This window comes from Acipenser ruthenus, chromosome 23 (assembly GCF_902713425.1).
Source record: "Acipenser ruthenus chromosome 23, fAciRut3.2 maternal haplotype, whole genome shotgun sequence".
NCBI classification, from domain to species: Eukaryota; Metazoa; Chordata; class Actinopteri; order Acipenseriformes; family Acipenseridae; genus Acipenser; species Acipenser ruthenus.
Genome location: NC_081211.1, coordinates 4522437 through 4538528, shown reverse-complemented (window position 1 = coordinate 4538528; position 16092 = coordinate 4522437). Strand labels below are relative to the sequence as shown.

Genomic DNA, 16092 nt, shown 5'->3' with positions numbered 1-16092 from the left:
CATTATGCCAGCTACACTCTTTGCACTATTGAACTGTTGAAACTGGGCCCCTTGTGTGGAAGAGTTTTCCAAATTAGCCAAGGCTAAGCTATCATTTGCATGTGTCATGTTGCTGTTTATTCACCTATGAGAGTTCAAAATGAAAAATCAGCTAATGAAAACACAATGTACTAGGCATTTGCTTATCTCAGAGGGCCTGGGGTTGTTAAGCTTTTATACCATGAGGCATACAGTCATGGCAAAGCAATTTTTTCTTATAATACCTTTTAATAGTATCATCTAAATACAGTACAGTAGGTATCTCAGATACACTAGCTTTTAAGACGCCAAAGGTCTCCTCTTCAGGTGAGAGCGTAATTCTGTTGCTCTAAATATCGCCACTGTTGGTTGCAGACCTGGATAAGCACTAATTTTGGACCACTTTGCCTGATTCACATTAGGTAGTCCAAGATTAGTGCTAATTGGGATCTGAAAATCAAACGTCCAACAGTGAATGCTAGACTTTTCAGGTTATTTCTGTCTAAAAATGTTAATGTTCTTATTTAAATCATGTAAATGAAGGCGCTATTTAGATCTGCAAATGCAATGTACAGGTCAACTGAATAGGTTCCATGGCTTTTTTTTTTGCACGAAACATATATAATTATGTTAAAATAAAAATGTTACTGGTTGTAGCACCCGATTGTAAACAAGTAATTATATAAATAAAAAAATATATAATAAATGATAATTCTTCTTTTTCTTCTTTTTCCCTTTTTTCTCTTTCTCTTCTTCTTCTTCTTCTTCTTCTTCTTCTTCTTCTTCAGTAGTAAAATGCTGTTCAAAAGCTTACTGAAGCAAAAATTAAAAAGCAAGGAAGATAACATGAAAAAAGCATATGTTTCTATGTTTCTATTTAGTAGAAAAACATTTCTACTAAATGAAGGAGTGGTTCCTTTGTTTCCTTTCACTCAGACACACGTGAGTAATCATCTGAATTGAAGGTTGGACCCCATGTTGTTATCCATCACTATGCGTTTTCATACGAATCCAAGCCCTTTAGTTCCACAAGCAGGAGTGGTCCAGACTGGTCCATACCAGCCTCAAGCAATGCAAAGTAAACAGTTGTGTGAGATGAAAGTGCTTTCCTTCCTTGGGAAGAGTGTTAATGCTTAATGCTCACAGGCAGGTTTCTTAATGAGAAAAAAGAGGTCCTGGAGGACCACTTGGAATTCAGGCAGGAGAATCATGTCCTGGTCCAGGGCCAATCGTTTTCATGAACTGGCTGTGGTGAGGAATCTGAATCAGTGTAAGCATGCTGTGATCAGCGACACTGGGGAGAGGTACAGCAATGTGCTCAGTCCTGATATCTTGAAAGAGCAGATCCAGGTTGCAGCCTGAATGCTCAATGTTGCAGATATTTTACATGCGCTGGAGAAGTTGATGAAAGAATAGGGAGGCTTCTTAATTTGCAATGGCTTTTCATTATGGTGTGTGTCCGCTCCCCCCCCCCCCCCCTTTTCACATCCTCAATAAAACATTTTTAACAAATCTCCCAAAGGTGAAATTTGAATGTCACTTTGACAAATCCTTTAAGACTTAATTCCTTTATATTTCGGTACAGTAACCCACAGTTTAGGGGATTATTCACAGATTGTATTTGGCTATTACACTGTAAAGGGACAATTTGCAATTACATGAGAATGCATTTGTATAGAGGTGTTTCAAGTTTTTGTTTTTCTTTATTGTATTACTAAGTAGAAAATAAAACATTGTCTTTATTGAAAATGGTTAAGCTATGGAGAATGGTCCTTTTGTCATCATTGCATAGTCTAGAGTCCTGGTTCTATTGGCAAAGAAAAAACGAGCAAACCAAGCATCATAAGGTCATTTAGATGAGAGTGTTTCTGCTTCTCATGTAGAACGGTTTAATTGTTTTTTTACATGAGAGAATCAATACAATTGCAACATAACAAAGTTGCCTTCTCCCGAAGTAGAAGTGTCCCTGACATAATCCAAGTAACTGGATACGCTTTCATAATTTAAATTCAGACATAAGTAAGAGGCAAAACATTACTGGGCTTGTCTCCAGTAGGTGAGTTATCCATAGTTTAGTGTCCAAGGGATTTAGCTAAAGCTAAAGCAAGGCCATTCTGACAAAGCAAGATCATCACAGTTTATTACACATACAATGGTTCTGTATTCACAAAATAGACAGTTTGAAAATTAATGTTACAGATTTTGAACACCCAAGTACTAACTATGAGCTGTGACCGGGACAGACCAGTGGAAACCAGTGCTGGTCATTGCTGGAATTTCCAGCGGTGTCAGCAGTTTCATTTCAAAAGGAACCTGTGAGAAAATCAGTCAGTAAAGAAGAAAGCTGTTTTTTTTCACAGGAAACTCTGGGAACAAAACACTTCCCGTAAAAGATAAGAATGATTAGTGTTTCTGTTTCTGTCAGTAGTTTTAGGAAAACATTTTCCCAAGCACTAAGACGCAGGAAGAAACTTACAGCTGTGCCAGTGTCTACATATTTTTTTGAGACAGCCCTACTGTAGCTGTAGCATGAGTACATGATGACTTTCAATGTGTGAGTACAAAATACCACACATATAACACCGCAAGTAATGTGCAGACACTGTTTAAGCTCTCATTGAATTATTAAAAGGATTGTGATGACTTTCACAGGTTTCTTCCAATCCAGTCAGCGTGCCTTTAGATATGACTTGTTTACCGTTTCAAGGCTATTAGTATTGACGTGAACAGCATTCAAACCAGGGAACTCCTGACCGCTTGACTCCCCTGCACTAGCTGCTGGCGACGAAACAAACATTTATTTTGGGCAACTTAGAATTGCGTATGAGACATTTTATACTGCGATCTTTGAAAATTGATAAATACTGATAGCAACCGGGATGTTAGGAGGTGTAGTAGATCTGAAGAGCTTGCTCTCTTGTTGAATGGTCAGACTTTCTTCTTTGAACTGTGTGGTTTTCTGCTCACTTCCAGCCGTTACCTGAGATTCCAATTCATTAGGCAGGCACAGCGCTTCAGTTATAATGCTGAGTTTCGTGAAGTGCGGATTAATGGCTTGCGTGTGTGGATTGCGATATTATCTGGGATAATGACTCACAGATCACAGAAGTGGTTCTTGGATCACAGTTTGTCATGATTATAACCATTTCTCTGAACTTGGAATAATATTAAGCGCTGGTAATTACAGTTTGTTAAAACAATGTGTAGTAAGTGTGACAGCAAAGCCTCTTTTTGAAGAGCATAACTGGTGGTTTAGCTGTCTAGGTTTCATTTACAGCAGATATGAAATGATCACAAACATTGTGTTTCATGCAAATTATGCATTTACCAGCAGTTTGTTTGTCATGTAATTATGATATAAAGATAAAACATATCCCCTCAAACTGCAATTTGGCATTAACATACACACTTCGTTTATGAACGAGAAAACAGATTTGTGAACAAATTAACAAGACACTAGACACATTTTATGGAGGAGTATTAAATTATTATAAATGATATTCCAGAAGGCCATGTTTAATTGTCATATCCAGCTAAATTAAAAAAAAACGAATTTGCAATAGGAACTATACTTGCATTTACTACAGCCCCTTAGATTAGGGTCAAGAGTTAATGTAGGTTGACGGTACGACAGGGTAACGTGGAGATGAATGCAGAATGGAAGCGCTGGACTTGCTTTTGTAGAATGTTGAAATGATATCCCTGAAATACATCCAGAATATATATAATTGGACCATGTGTTGAGCTCCATCATCATGGATATGTATCAGATAGAAGGCCCTATTTCTAGTAGAAAGGCAACATGCTTTTAGTGAATATATACATTGTATAAAACCATAGAAATGGTATGAAAATCAAGACACAAGTTGAATTGTCCTGTTTGCTTGTCTTATAATATGAACATTATTTAATCACTTGCTTCAGAGTAAGGATCAGAGTTCTTGAAGAATATTAGAGAGGCAACAATTAATTAACTAATCTATTATTCATCCCCATGGCTTCAATTAACCGATTAATCTCTCTGGTGCCCTACTACAACACTAATGCATGTTCTCTATTTCTTTTGCTTCTTGCTTTTGAATAATAGCGTGTTCTCAAGGCATTGCTTATTGTCAATTATTACATGCATATACAGAAGGGTTTAAAATGACGAGAACTCTTTACGCTGGTATGGCTAGAAGATTCTACACTCAGACTGCTACCATATTTGTTATGTACTGCTATTACTGCATCTTTATTGGGGTATGCTCAGATCACCCAGTCACACAGTAGCAGTTCCATACCCTCTCAGCGAATCACAGTGCATGATTTTTGCAACAGCTTCTATGTCAAGGGAGCAATTGATTGGTTCTGCAGAAGCTGCTAGAGATCTCCCTGGGCACTTGATTCACCGCAGCAGATTTTTGGAAGTTCTCCAATCGCTGCACCTCCTGGGTAGAGTCGACATCATAGCAGGAAGTGTAAATAATGTGATTACTGACTGTGCAGCTGCTGTAGCTTAAAAAAAATAAATAAATAAATAAATTACATTCAGGGTGGTAGTAACCAAGCTTTATGTGGTTTAGATCTGGAAACAGAACCCTGATTCTGTACTTGTCTGGGAGAGTAGGGTATAATAATGCAATAATGCTATGGTATAAATTAAAATGTACAGACCCTCTCATGTGGTATAAGAGTGTCTTCTCATGCAATGTGGGTGGCCCCTAGGGGACCGTGTCAACTGTTAACTTATTATCATGTTTTAGAACACAATACATAGTTAGTACCATGTATTTTTTCTGTCGGTTGGTAGTCTACTGTACATGAGACAACAAAAAAAGATATGATACACTTTTAGTAGGATGATTGGCAAGCGCTGTCGAAGATCTACCGGATCTCTGGCAGAGAATAAATTGAGAACGCATAAGCTTAAATTGCGTAAGAAGTTGCTATAGCAACACCATATCTTCTGCGTTTTATCTGTTGCTGCACAAATATAAACAGCTTCTTCTTCTAAAAAGCGTAGTTGTTTTTTCAAAGGAAAAATTGTTAAAATAAGCATTACCCACAGAGACCCCTCCCTTCGTTTCCATTCATAGTACTGAGAAGCATGTTTTATCATCTCTCAAGTTTAATTGAAATGTTCTAGTCTAGGAGATATTTGGTTAGCTTTCATTTGTGTCCCTTAAATTAGCAGATACACAGATACGGGGATGCTGAGCATTGTGGGTAGACATTTTAAGCAGAGCAGTGACAGGTTTATATAAACAACATTTTTTTAAAATTAGTTTTGTACTAAAAACAAGAAAATATATATGTTTTTATTTCTAAACCCTTTTCTTAAACTGGAGCAATTAAGTCACTTGTAAAAGAAGTAGCAATAGGTAATTTCCTAGAGATTTTCGTTGTTTTGGAATGAAATGTAATATTTCCTGTAAACCTTACATTCATTTTTTAGTTGCAAACTGTACAGTGGCTATTATAAAACAGAGAACTATCCCATTACAACCCTTTTTGTTTTGTCAGCAAGTGTCATTGTGTCAAGCTGTGGCGATGTCATCTAATTATTTGACAAGAAATCACCACAAATAACTCACAGTGCCTGCTTTGGTTCACTATTGGTATCTTTGTGAGTGTATCACAAATACTTCTCTGCATAATTTCAGCACCACACCTTTTCTTTGTCGGTGGTTCAGTGGTACAAACAGATCAATACATTATTGCACGCTTAGTGGAGTATCGTTGTAAAGGCAACTGCCACTGCATACGAGTTGCAAGCCTTTCACAGGTTCAAAATCACTGATGTTGAATATCATCCAGTATGTTTGTTTCTGTTAGTCTGTCTCTATGCAGTGATAGACCATGGTGATCTAGTTTTTCTTACTGTCTTCATAGCACAAACTTAAATGAAATTCCATTTTAATGTACCGAAATAGGAAATTAAGAAAAAAAAAACAACAACTTGTGAGTGCTTAGGAGACTTTAAATTGTATTACTTAGTTGTTTGATTCTAGTTTTGTAAAAAAAAAAAAAGTGTCTTAATGGCTGTCCTTGCTAGGTGGCACTTATAAGCCAAGGCAATGAAGCACAGGGGGCCTTAATTGGTACCTGCTTTGGAAAACTGACAGCGAAATCTCATCATCGTAAATGCAAAAGACGGCAATGCGTAATTTATCTCACGAAGACGGTCTTGTCTGTTCCTCACTGAATTCAAATTAACCTTTCCAACTCTAATGAGAACTCCCTCTCTGTGACCACCTTAGACTTTGCTCAGTCTCTTGTAATTGGGAGACAATTAGAAACATTTCTTTTGACACCCACTCAATATTAAAGGAGTGCTAACCAATGCTTTCAAATGCATTTTTTTTTGTTAGCGTTATTAATATTATTATGGGCCCCCCTTTTATTGTGCTGTTTTCTTCTTGTTTTTTTTTTACATTCATTCAGGATATGCACACTTTTCATTTGCTATAGGTGGGTTACACGGTTACACGGTTGCTGCTACACCGTTGGAGTGAATCTGAACTACAAAACCCAAAGTTATTACTTAACAAGCAGCAGCAGCTTTCATCTACAGAGTAGCGCTGTCTTTGAAATAACTCTATATTCCAAACTGAAGTATAAAGTAAAGAACTAAAAGATCTGCACTGCATGTGTGAATTATACCTTTTGAATTTACTAAAAATGTCATTTAAAAGCAGCAGCATTACAGTTCAACAACATCTATTCTGGAATTTGAAAAAAAAAAAGCGGAGATCAATTTTTAAAATCTTGATACTCACTGTAAGAACTTAAAGACAGGCTTTCAAATTTGGATCTTATTAAAACATGCCCAAGGAACAATTTCCCATGCTTAGGAGATCAAAGACAAATGCGCGGGACAGAGCAAAATGTGTTTAACATGCAGGAGCCAGGTGACTTGCTCAAGCCACTTCAGTGTACAATACTGTATAGTGCCCAGTCTCAACTGTCCACACTCATTCGTATTAGCGCCTAGTTTGACTTGACAACCAATGGGAAAAAAACACTGTGGCTTTGATTTTAGTCTTTCTTTTTAAATATGCGTTCATGTTTCACTTGCAGGAGAGATGACATGTCGTCTTGCTTGTTAAAGATGAATCACATATTTATTCTATAGAGTATGGCTGCATTTTCCATATGTTATGCGTAACAGGGCAGAGGCAGGACTCAAACCTGCAACCACGCAAGCATCTTAACCGTCATGCAAAAGTGCAAGGCTCCTCTGCATTCGTGGTTATAGCTGTTTCAGCCTCATCTCACCGACATGGGGCACAGTCCATAACGGCCGTGCATCACGCAGCACTGCCCGTTACATAGAAATCAGGGAGAAAACCCATCGATCAAACTATGTTCCTTTTCAATCATGGGAAAATAAAGGTAATGGCATAATTCGCTGCTTAGCCATAAGCATTTGGATTTCAGTATGTATTTGTAGTCCACACAAAATAGTGGTCTCTGCCCTTCTTAATAGGGGTGTAATTATTATGACAAATTGCAGCTGTTTCAATTTGTTTTAAGTAGTAAATTGACCAATTTACCATTATTATTCATGAGCTAGTTAATGGCAAAAATCACTAATTTGTTGACAAAGTAAGAATGGTTTAAATAGATACTGTCATAATGATAAACACAATTCAAATTGCATGGAGTAGTCAGTGGCATATACATCTGTTGCAAGACTCTTATTAAGTCAGGGAGCTGGTGGTCAAATGCACAGGCTAGGCAAACAGTTGCATAGTACTTCTTCTTGGATTCTTCCATTCATCAGTGTAACTGCGCAGGGAAAGTGACTTGTGGCATTCTTTTGGGAGATTGAACAAAATGAACAAGTAACTGCTGTTCATAAAACCTGCGGAATTGTTGAAACAGGATTAGAAAGCCAAAAGAAAAAGAATGTCATGTAGGGACTTAGCAGCATGATCTGCCCAATCAATACATGTGCTGTGCTGGTTTTTACCCTCTTAAGCCAATTTTGAAGCCAAAAGAGAATTGACATACGTCTTGCCTGAAAGACGCTCTAATAGGAATGACATGAAGTACCCTAGTAGATCTAAACCAGACAGCTTGTCCCTATAAAGGCCTTTCTTCTGTTTGGTTCTGTGTCTGTATTTTATACTTCAATTCTGAATATGTACATATTTCAAAGACCATGCCATGGATGAAAAGCTACCTGGTACCTATCCCCTTCCCGCGTGGTAGATCATACTCACCCCCAGTGGTTTAGCTGCAGTTTGAATGTAGCATTGTGTTTCAAATGTTTGCATATCCTGATTTAAAAAAAAAAAAAGTAAAGAACCAAAAGATAATCAGGACATTAAACAGGGGTGCCAGTAATAACCTTAATATAGTTAATAAGAGGTCAGAAAATGGATACAAGGAATATTGTATAGTGCTGTATGATAAAAGCTGATATCCAGTCCATTACTACGCTTACTGGCCGCTCTAACCTCAGCATCCTATATATATAAAAATTCCATTTGATACAAACCATCTGATACAAAGCAATTTCAGATTGCTGCATCACATCAATATCAGGGTCTCCGATACATGCCTAGAGATACGCTATGCTGAGAACTGACTGTAGTAAAGATTCATTCCACTTCCTAAGGCAGTAGCTGCTGTTGATATGGCAGACCTGAGTAAGCAAGTGAAAACAATTATTTTCTAACCCTTTTTTTTTTTTCTTTCTTCCAGAACGGAGAAGCGTCCCTGTTTGAAGTGAACATCCGTTATGTTGGTGGGCTGCTCTCAGCATATTACCTGACGGGGGAAGAGGTAAGATTTATAGACAGCCATTATCTTAGTCATTCCTTCTGAATCTGCGAACTTATGCTGGAGTGTTGCAGGTCAGGGCTAGATTGAATGTATTATGAATGATAAGCAGCATAGCAAGATGTGTTTCTCTTCTGTTGCTTAATATTGCAGGTATGATGTTCTGATGTGATTTCTATTACAGGACAATTTAAAGCCCCTTTTTATATTCTATAGGAGTGCTTACTGAATAATCCTTTATCTATTAGAAGGCGGAAGAGTAGATTATTGACATTTCTACTTAATGTGAATTGATCAGGAAGCATGTACATCTAATGTGGGCGACTGTTGCTGCATGTTTGCTGAGCTACATTTACCACGTGGGTGTACATGTACTACAATAAAATAAAAACAAAGCCTAAAACTCTGACCCCTTCTAGAATTCTAAATGTCTCCAATAACACTTGTGTGTCTTATTGTATAAGAGATGCCATCTCATGCTGTTTGGGCATGAAGACCAGACAGAACAGCTGAGTTCTTGTTGCTCAAAATGTGAGAAATGACACTCTTACAATCAACTTATAAATCACAAAAACTAAGATTGTACTCATTTACTACTCTGAAAAACATAGGCAACTTCAAACAACTTTATTCAGCTGATCCAAAAAGCGTTTAATACACGAACCTGCTGTAAGTGGAATGTTTTAAACTTTGATCCTTCTCACTTCTCGCGTTGTTTCTGCCATTGATACGATTATTATAATACAATATAAGTGTCCTCTTGCTGATAGAGACTCCAAGGCAGATTACAATTCATCATTCATAACACATTGTTGTATTTCACTCCTGTTTTGTGTTCTTTGGCTAGGGATTACTAGAGTTCCTACTAGGCATCAAAAATAAATCGCCCTGTTTTTGATACTCTGACAGTTATTCTTTGGTATTGCATAACAGCATTTATGCTCCAGCTCCCTTTTGTTAAAGTAAACTACAGGGTTTAAGAGATGTATATTGAGGGAGACAGCTGTCTCGAAGAAAACTCAATGCATCCACTAGCTTTGGGGCTATATATTCTTTAATTAACTCAATAGAGAAAAATTAATATTAATATTACCAATGAGAAATGAACAACGTGAGACTGCTTGGGAGAGTGTGTATTATATTACCTAGTTATTTGGTTCTAGCTTTGTCATATTAACAGGCGTTAATTAAGGACTGGAGTTATGCTTTGAAAATATAGCCCTCGGTCTTTCCTTGTTTTAAGGTCTATGTTGTCAAGGCCTAAGGTAGGCCTTAGGGGGCCATGCTCCCCCAGTTTAGATCTAGTGCCCCCCCAGTTCAGATCCCAGGTAGATAAAAAAAAAATACATGACAAATCATTAGTAATAGTAAAGTTAAACACAAAAATATAACTATAATATGCGTTATTTCTGGAAAAACTTCCATGGTTGTATATTTTTACAGATTAGTACCAGTAACCCCCCCCCCCCCCCCCCAATTAGCAGCCCCCATTCTGCTGTACATTATCCTGATATTACAGTGCATTATCCACGCAGAAAGCATGATCTGCAGTATGTAATAGGAAGCTTAGGGCTGCTGTCAGACACAATCTGCCAGCTGCTTGCTTTTTCTGAGGGAGAAGCAGCACAGGAGAGGCCAGACTGCAGCGCAAGGAGACAGGCAGTCAATGGCTCCATGCAAGCGCAGGATTGAACCTTCACGGAAAGGGAGCCAGACACAACATCCTCATTAAGGATGAGTAGGCACACTTGCAGAGAGCCATCCACTTCAGGGGAGCTGACAGTGCCTGCAACCGCCACTGAACCTTTTAGAGTAGGTCAGCAAAGGGGATCACTTCTGAGTTAAATCATCGACGCAAAATTAGCAGCAGCCTCCCAAGCAGCACAGAGTAAGAATACATAACGTGGAGTAGGTGTTTTTTTTTATTTGTTTATTTGTTTGGAGCCAATACTTAAAATGAGAATAAACAGTTTGATACTTTATATGTTCAATTGGAGAATTCTGGATCTTGAAGTACCCTGGTTACATCACATAGGGACGTATCTTAGAAACATATTTTTATTTACCAGGCTTACAATAATGCATTTTTTTTAAGTGAGGTGGGGTGTGCAGCTGTAATTTCTGTCCTCTCTAAAGCTGTGGTTTTGTACAGACTTTCCATTTATTAACTCGCAGTTGCCACAGTTGCAGAGGGGGGCAGAGATTACAGTTACACACCCCCTAGTGGTCATTTCTAAAGCTACTTCAGAAATTTAACTTTTAAAAAATGGTGGGAAAAGAATCAGATTAGTTAAGCCTGGTAAGTTAGACCTAAGCAAAAAAACAACAGATAATGAGAGCGAGTTCACAAAATAGGATATCGATCGGGTGAGAAATGAAATGTGAAGGAAGCGTAGATCAACAGATCATATAATAAGATATCATTCATTTGCACAGACGATTTCCCCAAATTGAAAACATACACGTTGTTTCCTTTCATTTCCAGAGGGTTTGCAGCATGCAGTCATTCCTACCTGAATAAACAACACCACACACTCTCTCTCTCTCACAAATACACACACACACACACATTTAAATATATATACAGACGTCCACATCAACAGCACATGCTCGGTAACTACAAAGTTCAGTTACCCAAGATAACAGTCTAAAATCAATACCAATTTGAAAACACTGAAGGTTCGATAAAGAGCGCTAGCTAGCCTCTCAGTGGTAGTGAAAGTGAGATTGATCTTTAAAGTGTTCAGACTGGGATAAACCCTTGCGCTGTGTATAGCTTGTTCTGTTATTGGTAGAGTCCTGGAGAACCCTAATTAAAATGATATTGGGTGAGGTTACCTCAGTTAGGCTTCTGGATTCTATTGACCTTCTTCTGTCGTATTAATTAGCGTTTCTTCTCTGTTACGTACAGTACAAGTCAGGTGTGAAAGGGCTGGTCTGGGATAGGAAAACAAATTGTTTGGATTTTTGTAATTGTCCTTGCTAACTATCTCTCCTGAGTAATTCCTCCATCTCTGTTTTCAATGGTTGAAAGATCGTTTTGGATGTAAACGCTTTTAAATGTGACAGCTTCGTAACGTACTGAATGACTTACAATGCTATCGAATGGCTCAAAATGGCAACAGCATCTGTTGCAGACAACTACTAAATTAGTCTTGTAGAGTAGCTATTAGGATCCTATTTCAGTGACTACCAAAATAATGGGAATAGGCATGCTGTCTGTTGGAAATGCTGTAGAGGACAGAGTGATAATTGGAGCCAATTCATTTATAACCAGCTGGGAGACCGTGCTATGAAATAACATGTGAGATCTCATTTCCTGTATTATATGTTTATTTATTTTGTAGCATTTGAACTTAACTCTCGATCATTGTATAATTAATTCTTATCTTCCAACTTTAATTCTCTTATCTATACAATTTCCATGTTTTACTTAGTTTCACACCTTTTCTAACCTTACTAGTGATAATTGACCTATTCACACCTACGCATGATTAATGTCTATTACATTAACTAATGCACTATCCTTGCCCTATTGCACTAATATGTCACTACACTACACAGCATGCATGCAAACCTCAATGGTACCTACCTTTCCTGGTAAAGGCACAACTGTGTGAAGTGCAGGGTGAGTCATGGAAGCGCAGGGTGCCATCCCTCGCTGGGGATTTTACAGGGAGCATTGCATTGGTTTTGGGGCTCCAGTGGATTAGGGAGGAAACATTATCATGGACTGTTTCTCCTCACTGCTACAGCAGACACTACTGGCCAGATGCCCGGTGAGCTCAAACGGACACCTGTCCTCCAAGGGCTGGTAGCTCTCCAAAATGTGCTGTTCAGCTGCTGGATGTAACAATGCACTTGGCCGTGGGATGTGAGGACTCCCACTGACAATCAGTTCTCCAAAGCTGTGAGGATTGCAGAGGGAACACAATTTGACATTCTAATAAGAAAAATGGGGGTAAAATAACTGGGCACAGTTGTAGCTGCCCTTGTGCTGCCATTGCATCGTAATAAAGTACAGCTGCATAACGGAAAATCGTACAGTTTTATAAAGTCTGTGAAATCTTGATTTGATTAGGCACCTCCTTTATTTCTATCAAAAGCAGTGTGTCCTGCACTGAAAATACAAATCTGCGAGTATCTGTAAATTGTTTGGTTGTGTATGAGCACAGCATTTGTAGCTGAGCGAGCAAGCATGTAAATGAGTGGAGCTGAAGTTAATGGGGTGAAATCAGGTGAAGAAATGGCGACAGAAGTGCAAGCAAAGTGGCAAATATTACTTCTAAGCAGAGAAGTGAAAAATAGCCAATGTGGACATTTCATGAAAGTGGTGGCAGGATGTTTTATACTGCATGTAATGTTCCTGTGGATTACTAACGAAAAGAAAAGCAAGCTGTGACAAACATATTGAAAGCACGTTACATAAAACAGAAGCTACAAGCCATTGAATCTGCAGAAGGAAAGACAGCTGTACTGCCCGAGTGAGCTGTTTTCTGTAAAGACAGAAGAACAAATGCATTGGAGAACAGTTTACCGACTTACAGAGGCATTCTTTACAACTTGCTGTTAACTACCTAAGCAGGAATTACAATTGGACTTTTCTTCCAATGCAGAAGGTAGACACATTTTCCAATTTGATACCCCTAGCATGGAACATGTTTGTCATTTATAGAACATTCCACAGAGACAGGGTAAGGCATAAAATATTCAAGACGTTACAACAGACTTGATCATGTCCTTTCAGACTCACAAGTATTTACATATTCCACAGAGCAATGAGTCTCCTTCAGGGCGTGCATCAGAAGATATATAAAATAATCATGGAATTAATTAGCAAATGCCATTTTAGTTACTATGCCAGCTAGTTAGATTTGGTAGTAATTTAGGTTTTTGGTCTTAGGTTTACACTGTATAAGCCAGCTAGTTCCAACTCAATTTCTAGTTGCCTTCAAACCAGATTTTGAAGTCGCCACCAAACCAAACGTGATTTCTGTTTTCTAGGGGTAATACATAGATTTCAAAGCTGTGGGTATAAATCTTACAAACCTGGGAGTCTAAAGAGAGGTGGTCTAAATACTTTAATTTCATATCAATTTCTCTTGTGTTTTCCCCCTGGACTTTTTTATGCAGTAGATACAGTAAAGATACAGTAAAATGCAGGTCAGTGAAAAATTAGGTTTCAAAGTTTAGGGTGGCAGTATTTACAGTAAATCCGCCACTGATGAGTTAATTTAAATAGACCCCATGATTTGTATTAAACAGCAGCACAGAGTCAAACATCTGATGACGATGCCATTTATTTCAGTGCAGGGTAAACTTGAAACTCAGCCCAGCACAGACCCAAAGAATTGGGCTGCCTGTGTGTGCCCTGCTGGCGATCCATTTAAACTGAATAAACACAGACCATAAGTCTCACTCCGGTAGCATCTAGCCTGAATGTTTGCTTTAAGGCTTGTTCCAGACATGTAAATAGACAGTGGAATTAAGCCCTTGTTATGCTTATCCATTAGTGATCAGAAGGAGATTTAGGAGTGCATCTACTCTGACCCTCACTGTCTGCTTGTTACTGTGCTGCAGGAACTGCTGCTGCTACTGGTAATGTCACTGTTAAGCAATGCATACCTCTGCCATGTGCTCTATGTGCTATTTCATTCTGATATATAAACACTGTTGTGCCAGCTGTGCTTGGAGAGCAGACATGTCTGAGTTTTAAAGTCCCAAGTATTTGATGACTGGATCAGAAAGTGGTACACAAAGTGATTCTAAAGAAGAAGAAGAGGAGTACATTTGGTACGTTTTTATGGTAAAAGCCCATGGTGGTTTCCATTGACCATGTTTTACCCAGCTTCCCAATGCTTATTATTTTACCATCCATAATGCTTCACTGCAAGGCATTATGCTTTTATTATAGTACATAGTGCTTACTTCAGCTAGTTCAGCCCAATAAAAGATAGCAGCTGAAAGTGGGTTCATGTTGCCTCTGTTTTAGACTTTTTAAATCATTGCCGGGAAGAATGCAGAAGTCCCCTTTGCGAGTCTGCATTCTTGAGTGGCCTCAGTTTGAAGTCTGAGGGGATCTACGTTATTTGTCGTTTAAGTGTTGTGGCAATGACACAGACTTTCAACTCTGTATTGGTCCAGCGGGCAGGATTAAGCCCCACAATCATGTGCACAATTGGCATTCCATTCTGCCCAAGTCGATGCCAGCAAGGATAGTCTGCTAAATCATTGAAAGGTGTTTGTGCGTGCCCTCTTTTATTATGTTGCTTTGTATCTAAAGCTGGACAGAGCCTCTGATTTAGGTCACACCCGCTTTTATTATCTCATTGACTCACAGCACAAAAGTCAACAGCAAAAATAATGTAGCTTCCCTTGTTATTAAAATCTATCAACTCACTGACACATAACTGAAGCTTCACCTGTCAACGTTTATGATACAGTACTTAGTCAGAGCAGGATCATGATAGCTCTTATCACAGTCACAGTCAGGAACTTTAAACACGTTTTCAGTGGGAATTAACACTTGCTGTGATTTCAATAGCACAACAATGAAGGACAGAGTAGGGTTAGGGTAACATTGCAAGGACAAGGGCAATGGGAACATTTTCTGAAAGGTATAAAACAATTCATGCTGTGCAAAACTAGCAAGCAGTTTCAAAGTTACCTGTTGATAATTGCAGCTGAGTGGTTTCTCACTAGTTGTGTAGCATTAAAATGTTTTTATACCTTACATTGAGACTGAATGCAGAGCTTTTTAAATTCCCTCACTTGGGCATCTTACAATAGTCCAGTTACCAGGGTAGGAAGGGTTGAAGTGGCACAGATTGAAATTTCACTAGCTTTAACCACTGGAGGCCAGGGTTCCAATCCATTTCAGTGAGGAAAAAAAAGAAAATTAGTTACTGAGCCCCAGCAGACATTAGTCCACATGACAAAACTAAAACACACACCGTCTGACATGCTTGTGAGGATTGGAGTCTGCTCACAGAGCTGTGAGGTGACGCTCTCGTGACAAATGCCACCAGTGTAGCTAATAGAAAATCACCAATTAATTCCAAATCCAACATTAAGTGGTTGCTCCCTCAGTAATGTTTTGCTTTCTGTGAGTCACCCCATCATAGGGTACTTTCACTTGTTGTGTTTGCCTCACAGTTCACGAATGTTGTGTCTCTGTTTTGTTTTTTTTTAACCAGTAACACCATGCACACTGTACTTGTTTGACTCTTTTTCTGCAGACCTCTTTACTTTAGTCAGGCTGTTGTATACACAAGGACGTCACTCAGTAAAAATCTATTTCTC

At 38.5% G+C, this 16092-nt stretch overlaps 1 protein-coding gene across 2 annotated transcripts in view; it reads left to right on the top strand.

The window, feature by feature from the left end:
- The window catches only part of LOC117413200 (mannosyl-oligosaccharide 1,2-alpha-mannosidase IC-like), a 109954-nt gene that overhangs the window by 67179 nt on the left and 26683 nt on the right, over positions 1 to 16092 (top strand). For both annotated transcript variants that reach the window (XM_058997524.1, XM_058997525.1), the window contains exon 4: positions 8713 to 8793. In XM_058997524.1, coding sequence (XP_058853507.1) covers positions 8713 to 8793 — 81 coding nt within the window. The remainder of the gene's footprint in view (positions 1 to 8712; positions 8794 to 16092) is intronic.